The sequence below is a fragment of the Mauremys reevesii genome, linkage group 4 (assembly GCF_016161935.1).
Source record: "Mauremys reevesii isolate NIE-2019 linkage group 4, ASM1616193v1, whole genome shotgun sequence".
Classification (NCBI taxonomy): Eukaryota; Metazoa; Chordata; order Testudines; family Geoemydidae; genus Mauremys; species Mauremys reevesii.
The window spans coordinates 19,732,001-19,754,027 of NC_052626.1; the positions used below are offsets into that span (position 1 = coordinate 19,732,001).

At 41.9% G+C, this 22,027-nt stretch overlaps 1 protein-coding gene across 5 annotated transcripts in view; it reads right to left on the reverse strand.

The window, feature by feature from the left end:
- Positions 1-16,282: 16,282 nt before the first annotated feature.
- TDRD9 (tudor domain containing 9) overlaps positions 16,283-22,027 on the reverse strand; it is a 141,935-nt gene continuing 136,190 nt past the window's right edge. For all 5 annotated transcript variants that reach the window (XM_039536381.1, XM_039536382.1, XM_039536383.1 and 2 more), the window contains 2 exons: positions 19,413-19,485; positions 16,283-16,927 (listed from right to left, as the gene is read on the reverse strand). In XM_039536381.1, the coding sequence (XP_039392315.1) occupies positions 16,826-16,927; positions 19,413-19,485 (175 nt within the window). In that variant the 3' untranslated portion in view covers positions 16,283-16,825. The remainder of the gene's footprint in view (positions 16,928-19,412; positions 19,486-22,027) is intronic.

The window sequence follows — 22,027 nt, forward strand, 5'->3', positions numbered from 1 at the left end:
ACCAACGGATAAATCATTTACGGTGTATAATATGCATGAAATGACTAAATTGTTTAATAAAACTCAAGAGAAAAACCAATCAATTGCTAAAGTATAATAATGATCAAAACAGAAATCATTATCTTGGGGAAAAAAATATTTGTTCAGCATATGGAGAAATATATAATCAACACCACTGAGAATACCTTACAATTCTTATAACTGAAAAAGGTACCAGAATTAATTGGAGACCAGCAAATTTTGAGTTGGTATTGCCCACAGTGTATTCAAAAGTTTAAAGGAGAGAAAGCTGAATGGCAAATGAAATGTAAGAAAATATCATTCGGGGCTATTAGAATCTGTGACGCCACATCCAAATCATGATACATGTTATTTTAGAAAAGCTTGTGACATGTCACAAACCTTATGTGTTTTGTTCACTCCATTGCTACCCGTGTTCAACCCAGATAAGCATGTGTTTGACCAATTGGCTACTGTCCAGTCCATAGGCCACCTAAAAAATTATATTTACAAGGAACGAATACAAGTACCTCTGCTAATAGTGTATCATCACGCTACCCAAACAGGGAAAGGCCCGCACATGGCTTGTTGCTCTCAAAAGGGGCATGAACGAATCTGTAGGTGTAATGTATTTAAGGTAATAACTCCACTATGTGGTCAGCCGGACAGGTACCAACGAGATTTACTAGTAGTGAATGCAGCACAAATATCATGTCCAGTACAACTAACTAAATGGAAATATCCTATGGAGCAAATAGCCTATGCAGAAAAAGGACAGTATTGCGTAGTAACCAATCACAAACAATTCTATCATGGTAAACATAGATGTATGGTCAAAAAAAATCCACATTTTTGTTTTAAACCACAAGTGCCTACAACAATTGGTCACACAACAATATCTCTGATACCCATTTTTTAAAATGAAACTATTATTCTGAGTTAACCCCAATGATCAGGACTTGACTAAACAAAGTACTCCAGTTTTTCATGCATATATACCACCACTAACCTTACAGCTAAAACAATTACTAGAAAAAAAAATCACATTTAATTGAGATTAGTAATAACACGGATAAAGCAAATCAAGCAAGTGTTAAAATTTTAGATAGTGGCAGTTCACAAAACAGTACACCTAAAAAAATGGGAATTGGATTAAAAGGATGGATTATTGGCTACAGTATCCTTACTATGTTTACCATCCTTGCCCTATGTCACATGGGAGAAAAACTTAGAGCAATATGTACGAAAAGGGTTAACTCCCTGCGGCATATGATTCAGCCTGTTTCTTTTCCCTTGTTGTCAGCAGCAGGCAGAAGTAATATAAGAGAAGAGTACGAGGATGTTAATACTTATGAAGAAATGCAGAGTATAAGTCCATATCAAGTTCCAGAAGCTCCATATTAATATAACTCTATACCACAATGCAAAGAAGTAATTGCTCCACCAGTTAAGAGTCCCTAGAGAAAGAACCAATCCCTGATAATAAAAAAGAATGACATGCAGATAGAGTTAAGTTATATATAATCTTTAAACACAGATTTAAGTTACAAATAAGATTTAAACATTATATCAATTAGATTTGTTATGTGCTATTGTATTAATCATTACTGTCATATGTATGTGACTGGGCTCTTATCTAATCATCACTTCACGATGAGATAACAGTTGCTGGCTGGTCACCCTAATTTAGAGGAACTAGGTAGTAGACATGAGTAAGACAAACCGAAATGCAAGAGCCTGTGGGCTGAGGCCTGCAAGACTTTAGCTTAACTATTTTAGGCCTTGGAAACAAGAAATGATGGCGTAAGTCAACAACAGAGAAATAACCCAAAAGCTTATAAGAAAAGAGGTAGCAACTGGTAATATTGCAGAAGTATAGCTGGGAAGATTGAATTTAAATTACAAAGCACGGTAACAACAAATATTGTCTCTAACACAGGCCTTAACCGCAAGATAGATAAAGGTGGTACATCAATATTAACAAGAACCTACACAACCTATAGAATTCGGGATCCCTTATATTTCAGTGGGACACAGACCAATAAGAAAGAAAGGGTTAACACTTTCATGTACATGCGCAAAATGTAGGTATAGATAGACTCACATTATAAGAAAGGGTGCCTAGAGCAGGAAAATTGAACTTCCTATGGAAAACTCCAGCAGGAACCACTCCTGTATTGATGATCAATCCATAAAAGGGCCAACAAGCACCATCTAGGAGAATGTAAGTATGTTTGTAGGTATAACTGGTATATTGTACTTATCTTTAGAAATTGTATATGCTGTAACATTTATAACTTGGTTGGTAACTTTAATAAAACTACTAAAAGATAGATGCTCTTGTAACTGTGTGTGTTATTTGTCTATGGTTCCATGTGTACCTATAGACTCTACATCCAAAACAAACATCAATAACTCTGTTGAACTTTAGACTGTAGCTACCACAGCTGAACCCACTAAAGTTTAATTAACATTAAATAAAATAAAGGTTACACTATAAACCCATGGTGTGTTCACACCTCAAATACTGCATGCAATTCTGGTCACCCCATTTCAAAAAAGATATATTGGAATTGGAAAAGGCACAGAAGAGGGCAACAAAAACGATTAGGTGTATGGAACAGCTTCCATATGAGAAGACATTAAAAAGACTGACTGTTGAGCTTGGAAAAGAGATGAGTAAGGGGGGATATGATAGAAGTCTATAAAATCATGAATGGTGTGGAGAAAGTGAAGAAGTAAGTATTATTTACACCTTCACATAACACAAGAACCAGGGGTCATCCAATGAAATTAACAGGCAGCAGGTTTAAAACAAACAAAAGGAAGTATTTCTTTACATACAACGCACAGTCAACCTGCGGAGCTAGTTGCCAAGGGATGCTGTGAAGGCCAAAAGTATAACTAGGTTCAAAAATAATTAGGTAAGTTCGTGGAGGATCAGTCCACCAATGGCTATTAGCCAAGATGAATAAGCCTCTGACTGCTAGATGCTGGTAGTGGATGACAGGTGATGGATCACTCGACAATTGTCCTGTTCCGCTCATTCCCTCTGAAGCACCTGGCATTGGCTACTGTTGGAAGACAGGATACTGGCCTAGATGGACCATTGATCTAAGCCAGTAGGGTCATTCTTATGTTCTCATTTAATTATATGAAATGTTCACGCTAAGGAGTTAGAACGTACAGGAAATAAATGATCTCTGTATCCTCAGGACAGATGACCCAAATTCCTGCTTTTTGATATTCTGAATAGAAACCTGAATAGTTACACTGGGGCTCATGATACAAAGTGCATCCTCTGATGCAGAAAAACTCCAGAGAATTTCTAGATCTTCCTTAGACTCAATACTGTACTATCAGTAGACACATATTCCTTCCCTTTCTGCCTCCTGGCTATGGAGCAGAAAAACAAACTCCCTGCTACAGCACGGGAACAAATCTACACAGACCCTCCCCTAGAGCCCCGACCAGGAGTATTCTATCTGCTACCCAAGATCCACAAACCTGGAAATCCTGGGCACCCCATCATCTTAGGCATTGGCACTCTTACAGCAGGATTATCTGGCTATTTGGACTCTCTTCTCAGACCCTACGCTACCAGCACTCCTAGCTATCTTCAAGACCCCACCAACTTCCTGAGGAAACTACAATGCATTGATGATCTTCCTGAAAACACCATCCTGGCCACCCTGGATGTAGAAGCTCTTTATACTAATATTCCACACAAGGATGGACTACAAGCTGTCAGGAACAGTATCCCTGATGAGGCCACGGCACACCTGGTGGCTGAGCTTTGTAACTTTGTCCTGACCAATAACCATTTCAGATTTGGGGACAATTTATACCTTCAAGTCAGCGGCACTGCTATGGGTACCCACATGGCCCTACAGTATAACAACGTTTTTATGGCTGATATAGAACAACGCTTCCCCAGCTCTCGTCCCCTAGCACCCTCCTCTACTTGCACTACATTGATGATGTCCTCATCATATGGACCGAGGGGAAGGAGACCCTTGAAGAATTCCACTTGGAGTTCAACAATTTCCACCCCACCATCAACCTCAGCCTGGACCAGTCCACACAAGAGATCCACTTCCTGGACACTACAAATAAGTGAGAATTTTTTTAAACTAATGAAACTGCATTTAATGTGTGGTTCTGCTGTGAAGTATGACTGTCAATAAGACACCTTAACAACATGTGTGATCCCTGTATGTATGCAAAGAAATACTTGCTTAGTGTAGTAATTTTTTTTTTAAACTAGTGATGATGCATAAATTGAGAGCCTAGCTTAGTTTCAGATCCTATTGTGATTTTTCAAAGCTAGCAATTAGGAAGAATTTTTTTTTACTAGTAAACTGAGCAAATCTGATGTGGAAATTGTTGAGATAATATTAAGATGCAATCCTGCAATGTCACTTTTGCAACCACTTAACAGAGTGGAACCCAACTGTAAATTCACACTGCTGTCAGTGTCCAACGATGGAATAGCAAGGAAATTTCTACTAGAGGAAATGTATGCAAAAATGCAGAAAACAGCATTTAGTTTCTTATTATTTTAGATGCAGTCAAAAGTCAGAGAACAAAAAAAAAGTCAAGATTTTAAGGAAAATAATATCAGCTGTAGTAGAAAGAGAGAACCTGAGACACGAGACCTGGTAGAAGAGGCTTAAGGCCTAAACTAAAGTAGTCAGGCTCTGCAATATAAAGCAAAGTCAGGTTGTGAGCAGAAGTCAAGCCCTGTTACTTACACTCTTAAGAAGTGTACACCATACACAATGTGCATAACATTGCTCAACTGTTTCATCAACACACAAGTAAAAATTAACAACCTAATGGCAGCAAACAACATGCAGACAAGGAAAAAAAATTAGTCAAGAAATTATTAAGTTACATAATAACTACAAATTGTGTAAACAAATTCCCTGTTAATACCAGTCATAATTTGGGTCAGTGATACTGAATCCTTACTGAGGCACATGTTATTCTAAACAATCTTGTTCAGTGTCTAGTTAACAATATCGAATCCCGACACAGAAATATTTGATAAATTGGTTACTGTCCATTCAGTAGGTTATTTGAAAGATAGCATCTGTCAGAAACAGCTGGATTTATATCAACTACTGGTGTATCACAGAAAAATGCAACCAATGGAACAGAGAAGCTAGCTGTTCCTGTTTCCTGCCCAGCAAAGCTTACCAGAGGGTGACAACCAGCAGGAAGAGTAACCTATAACATGGATGGACAGTACTAATTATAAGAAATATATATCTATCCAGATATATAGATAGATACATATATGAAAAGCCTCATTTGTAATGTCACTACTCCAAATTTCTGTTTTACTTCTCATATACATAGTACTGTGGGACACACTGTAATAATGCCTATCCCAGTATTTCAAAACACTCATCCCACTACTGATGATGATACAGGTGGTAACTGTAATTGCCTAATAGGAGTGTGTTCCTCAGTAGCAAAGTAAAAGGGCCAGACTGCAACACCAGATTGGAAAAGGATTGTTATGCTTGGATATGGGGTGGAGTTATATGTACACATACGTACTATACATATATACACATACACACTACAAATACCCCATTCATATATATTATTTGGGAGTGCCCTCAAGGCTCAGTCATAAAAATACATTCCTCAAAGTCCCAGACCTAACATTCCCAGACCCACCATAAGGGATAAAAAAAATAAATTGGAAAACAAAATCTGTCCACCAGTCATATGAAGGAATGTGCAAAACAAGGGAGAGATGGGGCATGAATGTGTGGATAATAAAATAAGGTGACCATATAACAGTGTTTAGCCCACTGGGTGATCTTCAGTCCATGCATTATGCTTTTCCAGGATGAAGGGTAAACCATCCTCTCCATAAAAAGACAGAAAGTGGGAGAATGTAGTAGAAAGAGAGAGCCTGAGACACAAGGCCTGATATAAGAGGCCTATGGCCTGAATTAAAGCAGTCAGGCCCTGGTGATACAAAGCAAAGTCAGGCTGTGGGCAGAAGTCAAGCCCTGTTACAAAACATGCCTACTTGTAAGTTCACAAAACCTGGCAAGAACAGGGCTGGTACTGCAAAAACACAAACATCCCTAAGGGTATGTCTTCACTACTGGCCAGATAGGCAGGCAGTGATCAATCCAGTGGGGATCGATTTATCACGTCTAGTCTAGACATGATAAATCAATCCCTGAGCATTCTCCCGTCGACTCCTGTACTCCAGTGCCACGAGAGGCGCAGGCAGAGTCGATGGGGGAGCGGCAGCAGTCGACTCATCGTGGTGAAGACACCGCGGTAAGTCGATCTAAGTACGTCAACTTCAGCTACGTTATTCACGTAGCTGAAGTTGCATAACTTAGATCGATCCTCCCTTCCCCCAGCCCCCCAGTGTAGACCAGGCCTTAGAAGTGCTCGGCAGACTGTTGACTCATATCCAGCTTCTCATCCACTCTAATCCCCAGATCCTTTTCTTCAGAAAAACTAATTACGCAGGGACTAACCCCCCGCAAGCATCGAGAAATGAAAAATGAAGTGCTTTATAAACAACAGACTGATCAACTACACCTCAGTCTACCATATATGGACAATTAAGTAGGCAATAAAAATAAAAAAGAATTTCAAAGTGAAAAACTGAGAATGAGCAATTTAACACCTAAAACTGATATATTAACATGAGTTACCCAAAAACAGTTAACTGTAGCCATCAAGGGCACACCTGCAATCCATTTGGTATGCAGACAAAAGCAACAGATAAGGTATAGGATGCTAAGTAACCAGGTCAGAGGAGCAACACGTAACTTGTTTGCATAGATGCATCTAAACAGGTGTCTCAGAGGGTGGGGTCTTTTGTCCTGCTGAGGTGGGAATTGAACGTCCTGCCATTCACTCACCTGGTCCATTGTAATGGGCATACCCGTGTTCGTGGTCCTGTAGAGTCTACGGAATGCTAGGACCGTGCTTTGTTGACAATAAACCTGGTTGGATGCCTTTGCTACTGACACAGGTCTGAGATCTTTGTGGGCAGTTCAATCAAGGTCTGCTGTGTTGGCTATCTGCGCAGAGGTGGGACAGCACACACAAAGAAAACACACACATACACACAGCTGGCAACTAACAACAGGTTTTTATCTTGGTGTTAATTTGCTAGATTACTAAGGAAAGAAATAACACAGTAGCACAGTATTGAAGACAGCAAGAGGCTGGATGGGTCAGGAGACTGGTAAGATGATGATACACACTTCAAGGTCATCATCTTGAAAGCAATGATCAAACATCATTAACATCTGCTGGTTGCTCAATAGTTTATCTGAAATAAATTGGTGGTGTCAGTTAAGTTCATAGTGCAAGGTGACCATTACAAATGACGTAACTATGCTTCCAGGCATATTGATTGATGGATGAATCAAGTAGCGATTTGAAATATCAGCCTCGCCCTTGGGCACCCAACAGCAGTGGGAAACCTACACAGATCCAGCATAAAAAAAAAAAAAAGACGATGATACATAGATGCATTAATTGGTATATCCACTAGACCCAAATCCTTTAAGAGTTTCTCCATGGAGAAAAAGTGGCACATTCATTACCCATTCATTTGGTTTATAGCACTTTCCATGTGTTCTACAACTGCCTGTCTTCAAACTTAGGCTGAAATGAAACTGTAGGTGCATTAAAACATGAATCCCTATGCCCCGTTGAGTAGCCTCTACATGCCGGAAGCAGTTTATTGGAGTGTGTTAAGCTATGTAATTTAAAGCACATTCAAAAATCAACCACAAGAGGGAGGGGTTACACACACTGAATAAGTGACACTGGTTCTTTCAGTAAAATTTAGTGAATAGTTAATATAACCCCCCCCCCCCACATAAAAACTAAAGATTCTCTGCAAAAATGCAAATTTTGCATTTTTCTGTGACAAATGGATTTCTAGGCTCCCTGATGATAAGCAGCTACAGAGAATGCAAAAACATTTGTGCCAGCATTAAGTTTTACTGACACTATGAAATACATGATTCCTAAACTATGAGATCCTAAGATGAAAGACATAAAATTGTAAATATTATTTCTACAATTTTCAAATGTGACTTTCAAAAGTCACAATAATGAAAAATGTGTATTTCCTTTCCTTTTGCATATTCAGTAGATTCTGCTTATTAGCAATCCCTTGGTTGCCACCAAAAAGTTGACATTATTCCGCAGTTGCTAATAAGTGGAAGGGCAGGTTTCCAGGGCTGCAGCCAAGGAAGGAAGTGCTGGGATTTCTGAGTGCAGATATCGGTCAGAAAGTCTCAAATATAACCAGGGCATACACCATTCAAAGTTTTAAAAGCAGCAGCACCAACTTAAATTCAGACTGTATAAAAAAAATATAGGGTAGACATAATATAATAGTTGCTTAAATCTGTGCAGAAATATGCTGCCACATGCTGTACAATTACAAGGAAGAGAAAAATTCTGCTAAAACCCATGTTAGAGACATGAATGATCAAACCTAATGTCACCAGGACATGTTTTGCTAACGCAAGGTTGCACAAAATAAATACGCGTGCACCCTGTGCCGAGTGCATAACTGGAAAAAAGCCCTCTTATTACACCTTATTACTTTACTGGGAAAGGATTAGTTTGACAATGCCAAGATTAGCATAGTAATTTATTATTTGTTTAGTACCTCCAAATGAATTCCCTCAATAAGATGTACATAAAACACTATTTGGTTTTCTGATCCCAAAGGACCAACCACACACCCAGGTCAATATACAACTCAGATCTTACCCAAAAATTACGCTGCTGCCAATCCTTTGGCATCTAAAATCTAAAGGCTTATTCATAAAAAGAAAGAAAGGTGAGAGTTAAAATTGGTTAAAGGAATCAAATCCATACAGTAATTGCAAAGATCTTGGTTCAGGCTTGTAGCAGTGATGGAATAAACTGCTGGCTTGATAAGTCTCTGGTTGCTTCCAAATTATTAGAAGGACCTCAGTCCCTTGGTAAGAATGCTCAACAGTATAAGTCCATAGTCCAGAGGTTTGAGCAGGAAAAAAACAAAATGGAGGTGTATCCAGGGCCTTTTATAGCTTCTGCTATGTGGAGGGAAACCCATTGTTTCAAACAAAGCCCTCAGCGCAATTAGTGGAAAATTACAGGTAAAGATGGGAGTTTGGAGTCACGTGTCCCTGCGTAATTTCACTTAGTCATGGCAAGAAAGTCCATTATCTGTAGATAGGTGTCTCCCATGGACCATTGTGAGTTAAGTGCTCCTTGATGAGCCACTTAATTTGAATAGTCCCTTCAAGATGTGCAGGCTAAATATATTGTGGGTGTTACCCTAGAAGCAAACATTTGAAATACAAGTATAGAGCCAATACTCAACTTCAAATACAAAAATGATACATGCAATACAAATCATATTAATCAAACTATGACCTTTCCATCGACATCTGTCTATATCTTCATCAATGATTCTGATGGCATATAGAGTACACTTATAAAGTTTGCGGACAATACCAAGCTCGAAGGGGTTGCAAGTGATTTGGAGGATAGGATTAAAATTCAAAATGATCTGGACAAACTGGAGAAATGGTCTAAAGTACAGACTCCCGCCCGAGTTATGCAAACCCCGACTTACGCAAATCCGCACTTATGGAAAAAAGTTCTGTGAGCTAGAAATAGGTTTTTTGCATAATGGTCAGGTATATGTTTCCGACTTACGCAAAATTTGAGTTATGCAAGGCGTTCCAGAATGGAACGCTTGCATAAGTCGGAGAGCGTCTGTAAATAGGATGAAATTCAATAGAACAAATGCAAAGTACTCCATTTAGGAAGGAACAATCAGTTGCACACATACAAAATGGGAAATGTCTGCCTGGGAAGGAGTACTGCAGAAAGAGATCTGGTGGTTATAGGGGACCACAAGCTAAATAGGAGTCAATAGTGTAACGCTGTTGCAAAAAAAGCGAACATCTGGGATATATTAGCAGGAGTGCTGTAAACAAGTCAAGAGAAGTAATTCTGCCACTCTACTCCGCTCTGATTAGGCCTCAACCTGAGTATTATGTCCAGTTCTGGGCGCCATATTTCAGGAAGGAGGTGGACAAATTGGAGAGAGTCCAGAGAAGAAAAATAAAAACGATTAAAAGAAAACATGACCTATGAGGGAAAATGGAAAAGAGAAGACAGAGGGGAAATAACAGTTTTCAAGTATGTAAAAGGTTGTTACAAGAAGGAGGAAGAAAAATTGTTTTTCTTAACCTCTGAGGATAGGACAAGAAGCCATGGGCTTAAATTGCAGCAAGGGAGGTTTAGGTTGGACATTAGAAAAAAACTTTCTAACTGTCGGGGTGGTTAAGCACTGGAATAAATTGCCTAGGAGGTTGTGGAATCTCTATCATTGGAGATTTTTAAGAGCAGGTTAGATAAACACCTGTGAAGAATGGTCTAGATAATTAGTTCTGCAACAAGTGCAAGGGACTAGACTAGATGACCTCTCGAGATCCCTTCCAGTTCTATGATCTTACATGCCACATTCTGTACAAAATTTGTTGCATATATATGACAGTGGTTAATCTATATGGTCATATTTTAATCAGATCACATCACAGTGCTATCCACAAGTGTACTTCCCACCAGTGGTCCATGCAGAAATGCCTGCTGATACTGTCTGACAGGGAATTCATTACCTCTGGGTTGTGAACTGCTGAGAGGATGATTCTGTCCTTGATGTATCAGTTCTAGAGATAAACCACTCCTCTGTAGTGTGGGTTGGATCTTGTTCCGCCGTGCTTGTTTCCATAATAGATGGTGGTGGTATGGTTTGACCTGACCTAGACATCGATGGACTGAACAATGGGTAGAAACAACTTGCATGCCTTGTGAACTATTTGAAGTTCAGGTAGGTTGATATGTAGTCTGGATTCCTGCAGGGACCAGAAGCCTCAGGCTGTGTGGTCACCATTCCAGTGATGAGTGTCTTTGTAGGTGGAGCACGAACAAAGGGGACCCACACACATACTGTGTCTTTGTTCTCCCACCAGGTGAGCAATGTCTGTGCATCCCGTGGAAGAAAATAATTTTTGTCCAAGAAGTCACTGTTCAGGGCATAGATTGTCCATAACCAGATCTGAAGGCATTATAGGTACAGTAGTGCAAATGGTATGATATAAGTACACACTGCCATGTGGCCCAACAAGACCAGGCAGGATTGGGCTGAAATCTGAACCAAAGCTGGCTAGTAAGAGCCCTCAGGGCAAGGAATCTGACCTGAAGTACATAGGCCCTTGCTGTTACTGAGTTCAGGTCCGTCCCAATGAATTCTATGATTTGTGTGGTGTCAGAGTGGGCTTGTCTAAATTGACTTGGAGTCCTTGGGAACAAAAGAGTTGAAGTGCAGTGGTGGCTGTTGCTCGTACCTCCTGGCATGACTGACCCATGAGCAGCCAATCATCCAGGTAAAGAGAGGAGATATCAGTCTTCCTTGTCCGCAAAGGTATGCAGCCACCACCACAAGTACTTTCGTAAATATTCTTGGGGTCATAGAGGAGCCGGGGGGGGGGGGAGGGAGGGGAGAGGACTGTGTTGAAAGTGCTCTGGGCCGACTATGAAGTGCAGAAAATTCTGTGAAAGGGGGTGAATGTCCAAATGAAAATATGCATCTTTCAAACTGAGGACCACAAACCAGTCACCTGAGTGGAGGAAAGGTATTACAGTGGCCAGAGCAGTCATTCTGAACTTTGAGTGCCATATGAAGACATTCAGCTTTCCGAAGTCCAGAATGGGTCTCCAGCCCCACTTCTTTGTAGGGGTGAGGAAATACCGTGAGTAAAAACCCTTCCCTAAGTAAGGGATGGCACAGACTCCGCTGCCCCCAGCTGGAGAATCTGCCTCTTGTTTGAGAATCCTCTCATGAGACAGATCCCTGAAGGGGGATGAGGAAGGCAGAAGCAATTCTAGTATGTATTTGTTTGATATAATGTCCAGGACCCATTTTGTCCATCGTGATAGCTCAGCACATTGTCAGAAAACAGGCCAGGCAGCCACCAATATGGGTGGTAGCAGGCAATGTGGAGACTGGCTATTGACCGCTGGGCATCACGTCCAGAAGACTTTCTGAGACGTGGTGGAGATTGCCGAGTGGAGGATGGTGGTGCAGGCTGTCTACCATGCTGGTCCCACTCCACTTCTTCCATGAGGCCCCACCCCTGCCCCACCTCTTCCCTGCTCCCATTCCAATCTCTTCCCCAAAGTCCCTGCCCCAATTCCACCCCCTGCCAATATTTCAACTCCTTCCCCAAATTCCCACCCTGGCCCTGCCTCCTCCCCTGAGCACACCACGTTCCCACTCCTCCCCCACTCCCAGAGTGTGATAACGCTGCCAAACAGCTGTTTGGTGGTGGCCAGGTGGGAAATACTGGGAGGCAGGCAGAGGAGCAGGGATGTGGCATGCTCAGGAGGGGAGGAGCAGGTGGGGCAGGGGAGCTTGGCTGCTGGTGGATGAAGAACACCCACTAATTTTTCCCCATGGGTGCTCCAGCCCAGAGCACCCATGAAGTCGGCACCTATGGCTTGTTGTAATTCAAGAAGTCAGATTTCAACACCAAAGCTTGGTAATTTACTATTTGGAATGTTAAACTAGCCAAAGTCTTCTGCAGAACTCTAGTTGCTTGAGCATTTTTGTTTGGTGGAGTCAACTTGGGTGGTGCAGCCAGCTTCTTTCTGTGGGTACCTACATAACCAGGGAATTGGGTTTCAAGTGGGAAAATAAAAATTCCATTTGCTTGGGGAGAACCAAAAACATTTTTAGCCCTCTTTTGGGTTGAGGCACAGGTATCAGGTATGTGCCAAACCACTTTGGCAGGCTCCACAATGGCCTCATTAATCAGGAGTGCCACTTCAGAGAGAGTCATAGCCTGGATAATGCCCAGGAACTTGTGGATCTGATTCTAAACCTCATCTAGTGGAATCTGAAGAGTCTCCACAATTCTCCTGAGAAGGTACTGATACTGCTTAAAATCTTCTGGAAATGAGGGAGAGACTGGTGATACTGCCTCATCTAGAGAGAAGATGAAGGGAGATCCAGCAGTAGCAGCAATACAGGATATTCCTCCTTCATCAATTGCAGAGACTGTGGTTCACCATCAGGTGGTGACTGCTGTTGGGTGCAGAATGAAGGTCCTCATACTCAGGTGCCCAGAAATATGGGTCCCAAGGATCCCAGTAGGGTTGATGAGATGGATTGTAGGAGTACATATGTGGACCCAATGGTGGATACCATTGGTCCCTGGACCAGAACTGCTGTTGGCAAGGACGTGATAGCAAGATAATGGATCTGGAAGCCCCCTCTGGACTGACAATTCTTCACCAGGTAGCAGGGGGGACTGTCGGTACTAGCTAGTTCTCATCTAGTGAAAAAGGATTCCTCATGCTCCAATCGCAGGGCCGGAGGTGCTGTGGGATCTGATCCTGGAGAATTGGGAGTGGGAGTAGGTGGACAGCACAGAGAGATTGAAGCTGAGCCTCCAGTTCCTGGCTGGGCTCTGGTACTGCCATGGGGACACTTCCCACAGCAGGACAGGCTACAAGAAAATTGGGGACTCCAGGTCTGCATAGATACCTAGGTCCTCCAGGAGACTGTATCAGGGTCCCACCAGAGGTGAACTGCCAGGTGTCTCAGGCTTGGCCTGGGCCATTAATGCCATCTTGGAGGTGAAGGATCTGTGCATGGACAGACCCCTTCTGTCCTTAGGTGCCTACAGGCATTGTTACTGACCTTTCAGTGTGTGGTTTCACAAAACTCGGAACTCCTGGTACCATTGACACCCTTTTCCTTGCAAGCTCCAGGTGCACCCATTCTAAGACGTGGAGTCTTGGCGGTGCTGGAGGAAGGTGCAAAGCGGGTTTCTTTTTGATGGAGATTTGTCACTCTTCTTGTGTGGGTGTTTGTCCTGGTCTTCCTTGTGTTTCCAATTTAGGAGTCCCTGTGTTTGGTGGAAGACTCCGAACTGCCAGTACTGGATGCCAGTGGGGTGCTGTCCAGTGGCTCTGGATGGGTGGAAGGGAAGCAGGACTCAGGATGTGAACAGGGTTCATGGAGAGCTCCATGAAGTACCTCTGGAGCCTGAATTCATGAGATTGCCTGGTATGTGCAGGGAAAGCACAGCAGATGCCGCACTTCACGGCAATGTATACTCCCCTGAGGCAATATAGGCAGGTCTCATGTGGGCTGCTCACCAGGAAGACAGGGGGCAGACCAAGCAAGGCTTAAAACCTTGGACTTTTGGCATAACAACTGCCTGATTCTCTCCACCCCCAAACACTCCCACCAACTAACTAACGAGCACTAAAAGCTAAACTAACAAAGTACTTTTTACAATATTTACAGATTTGATGTAGCAGAATACTGAAGAGTGGAAATGGACACAGGAGGTTCCATCCCAGGCTGCAAATGATCGAAAGGAAACTGAAGAGGTGGTCAGTCCATTGCACCTTTATGTTCTTGGTTGGGAGCACGAGAAGGTGCAGGGATGGACCAATGAACAGTGCTATTGAAGAATTTCCGGTCCCAGACACACAGAACACCTGCACATACACAATGAATACCTAAAGGGACCAGCACTCAAAGAAAGGAAAATTCCCTTGTAATTCTGCTTCTCTGAAGATATCTTGCAGGCAGCAGCTCACTCTGGGTCCAAGTTCCTTTGTATGAGATTGGCAAAACATCCCTTGTTTTAAAACTTTTTGACCTTCAAGTGCATTGGTCATGAGATAAGAGTGCAAGTCCAGATTCAATTCCTCTTGACCATAATAAGCAAAAGAGCTTGCACATGTGCTACTGAATTTAGTGGGAAGAAAACCTTCCACCAGAGCACTGAATTGGGCCTGAAGACAGAAATATCTGAGTAATATTGGCACTGCTAATAATGTAAAAGACTACTAAACAACTCTCCAGTGCCATTCCAAAACATTACATATGGTTGAAGATAACCACTTTAGTAGACTCAGGTGCGGATATTTCGAGAGCCTAAGTGAATAAGGCACCCAAATCCTACTGAACATCCTTTAGCCTGTTTCAAAATCTCAACTTCACTGTTAATAAAGAATCAAAAGTATCTAAGGGTATGTCTTCACTACCGGCCGGATCAGCGGGCAGTGATCGATCCAGCCGGGATCGATTTATCGCATCTAGTCTAGACCCAATAAATCGATCCCCAAGCACTCTTCCATTGACTCCTGTACTCCAGCTTGGCAAGAGGCGAAGGCAGAGTCGATGGGGGAGCGGCAGCAGTCGACTCACTGTAGTGAAGACACCGCAGTATGTAGATCTAAGTACGTCGACTTCAGCTACGTTACTCACGTAGCCGAAGTTGCGTAACTTAGAACGATCCCCCCCGCAGTGTAGACCAGGGCTTAGTATTTATATCCAAAATTTCTGTCCTGCAGAAGCTCTCACCAGTAATATCACAAAGTGAGGCTACATCTACCTATACCATTCTCATTCCCCTGCTGACTTTTCAATAATCTCTAATTGTGATTACTAGATGTAATATACTTTTAATCAGCACACTATGCATTTTAATTCAATGTAGAAGTTCTGTGCTCTGAGCCACCCATCAAGAAATGCAAGTTAGTGTTATTAAACACAGCTGGTTTCAGAATTTTGTAAACTTTTTGTTTAAAATGCCCTTGAAAGGGGAGCAAAGGAAAGTGATGGTTACACTGGGTCATTGCAATTGTCTATTATATGGATGTTTCTCTTGACTCACAGTATCACTAAAATTACTGTTCTTTTAAGATTTCTTCACTTTAGCTTTGTTTCTCTGAGCTGCTAGCCTATTTATGGTGATTGGCACTGCCACCTACTGGTTTAATACAATTAAACTACTTAAAAAATATCTGTTGTATATTATGAATCTAGTGGCACACCAATAGTTAGTAAATTCAATTTTTATTAACCAGGTTTGTAAAGAGGAAGGGGAAAGACACCATATCTTATTTCCAATTGTGTGTTTTATTCTGAAGCTAGCAGCCTCATATTTTGGGGGGTAAAGACCTTGTGTTTTAGGGGACAGGAAATAAGAATGGAGGAACAATGAATCAGAGGTTCAAAAAGATTTTTTCCCCTCCACCTATGAAAAAATATGTACATCTGACTTATGTTTTGTGTCAGAAATGTACCGTGCTAGTGATTATATCGAGCATGAGATGTTTAATTATATACTATAGCTAAATCTGTACACAAATATACCTTGAAGTCACCAGTACATAAACTAAAATATCAGTGTTCATTAACTTTTTAATTATACAAAAAAAATTAGTAAACTTGCTGTAAGATTTATTATTCAAACACTAGTAACATAAAAATAAAACATATATAAAATTCAACATGCAACTCAATATATTTTATCTCAAAGACAAAGAAAATCTTATTCATCTTTCACTGTTGTATACTTTAGTGAAAGAGCTAAACAACTAAGACTGTATCTATTTTCTCCTGTTCTGTTTATCGGGTGCTTTTTGAAAAGTCGTCTCATAAACATTATTAAAAGAAAAAGAGCCTTTTGCTCTAAACAAATCTGTTCTATGAACGGTATTTTCAGTATATGTGGACCTTGAGTCTTAATCTCTGGGAGAAAAGGTCATAATACATTTTTTATCTTATTAATACATCCACTAGGACATTCCAAACTGCAACTACCTTCCTCTTTAGGATCAGAGGGATGTGCTCCACAAATTTTAAGGATCAAACAGAAAACACCAGTAAAATTAAACTAAAAACTGGCTTTAACATTTCTTTCTTTTAAAGGATTTCTAGAAATATTTAAGTATTTAACACAACCAGCTTATGTAGCTGGTAAAGAAAAGTGTTCTCTCCTCTTTCATTCTGCCTTTCAGATTGGTCGATGATCAGCTTTGAATCCACCTAATGAAAAAAAAGCAAAATTACAATGTTAGAAAGATGTAAGTTCATATGTTCTTACTTTGTAAACACAAGATTTTTTTCTCCACTATCTTGTTTTCAAATAACTTTTTGATTGTTCCAAATCATACAAATTCTGCTCATGTTCTTTATGGCTTGCTTAAAAATTAGATAAATATTACCATAAAAACCCAAACTCACATCATGGCATGCCTGTGTCAGAATTCTCCATTTCAGGCTTTATTTATCATGTGGATAACCAAGAATGTAAGCATTCTGTAATCATGTAAAGTAAGATGTCCTGGTCTCTCAGACTTCAAATACACCTTGACATGTTGCTATATGGCTTACACACCAATTTGCTTTTACGAAAAATTAAAAATGATGTAGATAAACAAAACTGCCCCTTATAATTATGTCCTGCTATTCTTTGTACTGTAGTAAAAAACAAAATCCATGAGTTGCTGTTCTTTGAATTATCAGGTTAAAATGAACACACTCATATATACGTGCATATTGTGAGAGGAATCAGTATAGAGCACTGCTTTAGCACTGCTCATCTCCCATACACAACATGAAATAAGGATCAGCAATAGGTTTTTTCAGTTCCTTAGGCAGTTTAGAAGGGAAAGGAGAATGTGTGTCTGTTAAAGGTAACATAGCACTCTGGGATTTAAGAGCATCTAAAAAAATATTAAGTGGCGTTTTCCCTGAGAGAGAGATGGCATAATAGCATATTTTGACCCTGAGGATAGCTACTAAAATTTGAAAAATGAGCAGCAAGCACTACTTCAGCTTATGCAAGGTATAAAAGGTAGGAATATGCCTACTCTGTACTAGAGTTGCAGAGGACAGATATTTTCTGTCCATTTGCATTCCTATAATATAACATCAGTATAGGACAACCTTACCGCAAAATTAATAGAAAATAAACACACTCCCCACAGTGAACTGTGAAGAGGATGAGCATATTTGCCCTCTGTGCTTATCCCATCTTCTCAGACTTTCCTTCCCTTTTAGGGTGAGCAGATGAGAGATGTGAAATATCGGGATGCGGGGGGAGAGGAAAGGGGGTAGAGCAACAAAAGCACCCAAGAGCCAGCGGTGGAGGAAAAAAACAAAAAACCAAGAGCTGCCGGAGCATAGGAGAAATTGGTGGGGGCTGAGCACCCACGGGCAGCTCCACGCCCCGCCCCAGCTCGCCTTCACTCTGCCTCCACCTCCCCTGAGCTGGCTGCCGCATCCTGCTTCTCCCCCCTCCCTCCAGCGCTTGCACCGCCATACAGCTGATTAGCACAAGCCTGGGAGGGAGGGGGGAGAAGGAGGAATGCGGTGTGCTTGGGGAAGAGGCGGAGCCAGGGTGGAGATTTGGGGAGGGATCCAATAGGGGAAGGAGGGCTGGAGTCGGGGCGGCACTGCATGGCATTGGGGCAGGGGGGACGCGAGCCCCCTCCACCTGTGTGCCGGAGGGCAAAATATTGGGACAATTTGCATCCCGACCGATGTTCGGTCAGGACATGGGACAAACAAGTAAATATCGGGACAGTCCCGATAAAATCGGGACGTCTGGTCACCCTATTCCCTTTCAAGAAGAGACCTAAACCCCTCACTTACCCATCTCAGAAAAGCACCCAGTTCCCTCCACCTCCAAAGACACATAATATGCACTGGCCCGCCTTGTTCCTGATGGTTCACTGACCACTAAGCTGGCCATGAACCAAATGTGGTGGGAATCTGGTTGCACGGGGAGACCCACTGAGGAAGTTAGGAAAGATTTCTAACAGACTAGCAGGGCAGACTAGGACTTACTCCAAACAAAAACCCTACTTCTGTGCTGCAAGAAACCCTTTGAAAACTTCAGACTACTACCTCTCTATCTGACCATAAAACCAGCAGGTTTCCTGAAAGTATAAACAGGAAATCCTGTTTATACAACAATGGCCAGCAATAAAATCCAACATATACTGCAGTGAGCTAACAATTCCAAAACAAATAACATAAATACACCAGTCACCAACTTTCCTTTCCTTTAGTTAATTTTATGCTTTTTGATGGGCAGTACCAAAAGGTTAATTTCTAAGCGGGAATAAAAAAAATTCAGATAGTAATAAAATCTTTATCCTACTGAGCAGCAGCCAATAAATTACAACTCCCTGCCAGAAACCCATCCTTCACTGCAAATTTCTGAAGTGTTTTGTTTGGAAATAATGAATATTGGGGGCACAAAATTAAACAGGAAGTATTAGAAGAGCCAGACTGAGTGTATGGATCTGTCCATGCACCTGAAATCCACACCTACAATATCTGTACTGTTATCCAAACCATCTCTGCTCATGAAGTTAACAGATAATGGCAAAGGAATATACAGACAAAAACCATCTTACTTGTGACCATCAGATCTGAACCTACTGTAAGTCTCCAGATATGAAGGAATATGGTAATAACCCATTCCCATTTGCTTAGTTTTTTTAGAAAATTATAACCTTACCTGATTCCAATCGTATGGTTTCCCATACCACTTGGGAGCAATTACTTGTCGAGGTTTTGATTTGCAGATTAAACTGAAATATCATAAAAACATCTTTAAGAAACCCAATGGTATATAGTTAACTCTAAACATCTAAAGAAATAGTTGGAAATTTATTACATCATGGTGCTGGATGAAATGTTAACATTTTCATGTTAGTATTAGATAAATGAGCAAATTAGACTCTCTCTCTAGTGTGAGAAGTCACAGATAAAGTCATGCCCTAGTGAAACTGTTTGTTTTAAAACTGTATTCCGAGAGAAAAATATTTGGCGTAAGTTGTTTATTTGACAAAGTGCTACAATTCGCAACTGTCATTTATTCCACTCATTTATGTATGCTTATTCATTTGGCTCTAGTTTAGCTATTTTTAGATCATTTTGTTTTCTGTAACAATTCAATTATTATAGATGGTCTGTATGCCCCAGTTATTTCCTCAAGCTGTGTGAAGCACAACAGTGATACATTTTAATTAATTCTGTCTAGATGTGTTTTTCAAATACACATTTTACTCTTAAGTAGTGGAGACATGATGTAAATACAGTTAATTTAAAAAAAAAACTGTAAAGGGGAAACCATGAAAGAAAGACTTAGCCTGAATAGTTTTATGCATGTAGTGTCTTTTCTGCAAGGCATTTTTTTCAGTGCGTTAAACAAAACATGATCAGAAAACAACTGAAATACAGGAGGAGAAAGATTTTATAGAAGGGTAAAAATAAGATAAACAATGCAACACTATGCTAGCAGATGGTCTCTTCCTTCAAAATCAGAGTATGCTCAGCTTCTGATAGTTGGGGGTGGGGAGAAGAGGGGGAAGTAAGATGTAAATTTACTTCTGAAATTTTGTTTCTGGATACTGTGATTAGGGCCCTACCAAATTCACGGTCCATTTTGGTCAATTTCACGGACATAGGGTTGTAAAAATCAATAATTTCATGATTTCAGCTATTTCAATCTGAACGTTCACAGTGTTGTAATTGTAGGGATCCTGACCAGCCAACCAGCTCTGAAGGCAGCAGTGCAGAAGTAAGTGTGACAAGGTATGGTATTGCCACCCTTACTTCTGCGCTGCTGCTGGCAGGTCACAATGTTCAGAGCTAGGTGCCCGGCCAACAGTCGCTGCTCTCCAGCTGCCAAGCTCTGAAGGCAGTGCAGAAGTAAGGGTGGCAATACCACAATCCCCCACTAAAATAACCTTAAGACCCACACCCCCTGCAACTCCCTTTTGGGCAGGACCCCCAATTTGAGAAACGCTGATCTCCCCCCACTAAATCTGTATAGTATAGGGTAAAAGCACACAAAAGACCAGATTTCATGGTCCGTGATGTGTTTTTCATGGCCGTCAATTTGACAGGGCCCTAACTATGATCCATAAATCTTAAGGCCAGGATAACTAAGCAAAGGATGGCTGTTGGTGGGAAACAGCAGCAGCGCAGCCTCTCCTGCCCCATGGCAGGCTACTCTCTCCGCCTGCCCCTGCTGCTGCGGAGGCTGCTGCCACCCTGGGCTCGGGCTACCTGGCTCCCCCCGAGCAGCGCCCGGTTCCTGCTGCTCTCAGCCAGCAGGTGTTGGGCCCCAGCCGAGCCCAACCCCTTGTGTCTCCTCCGCAGCAGCGCCCCATGCCCGCATCCTCCCAGGCAGCCGCGGCGGCAGTGGCCGGGGAGCTTGAGAGGAGGAGTGGCCCCCGGGCAAGCAGAGGAGACTCTGAGGCGAAGAGGCTGCTGGCGCGGCCCGAGCGCTGAAGACTGACAGGTACCTACCCCTGCCCCATCCCAGCACTGCCTGCCCCACCAGGCTCAGTGCCCTGCCCCGTACTGTCAGCCACCCCAAGCTCACGGTGACACCAGCACCCCTTGGCAAAGGGCCCCCTGATCTTCACGAACAGCTGTCACCGCAGGCCTGACAAACTCACTGCACCCCACACGTGTCTTACAGGGCACTTACCCACAAAGAGAAACGTGGAAGGGATCTACACAAAGCTGGTACCTTGTCAAGAGTGAGAATCTTTGTGAGATGTGTGCATGGGTAATATTGAAGGAATAATGCATTTACCTTAAAAGTCTGCTTTATAGACTTGGAGTAGAAATTGGTCACCAGGGGATAATGGCCCTCTGGGGCAAGAGGGATTTGTCACCCTGCCTAACCTGGCTGGTGATGCAATGCAAGGCTCAATTGTTTAGCTTTGCACAATAGTAAAACTTTGAATGGGACACCATCAGAGGCAATGGCAAACAACTGAACTGCCTTAAAGGTAAAAAAGAAACATTACAAAGCCCTTTCCCGTTCTGACAGGCTGTTTATAATGCTAAGTTTACTAGTTTTCAGAGGTTGTGGGGGGGGGGGAGGAGGAGGAGTAGGGGAGGGAGGTAACAAGGTGGAAGTTTTGCCTAGGGCACAAAATATCCTTGCACTGGCCCAGCTGGCAAGTATTGATGCCCTAAAGAATTCTTGCTACAACATGGCCCCCAGAGCAAAACCTGACCTCCGTTACTTACTAATCTACCTCACTCAAGATGTGTGGAGTGGATTTAAAGTTGGGGTGGATGTGTTAGTACTCACATACATCAAAGAAGTTG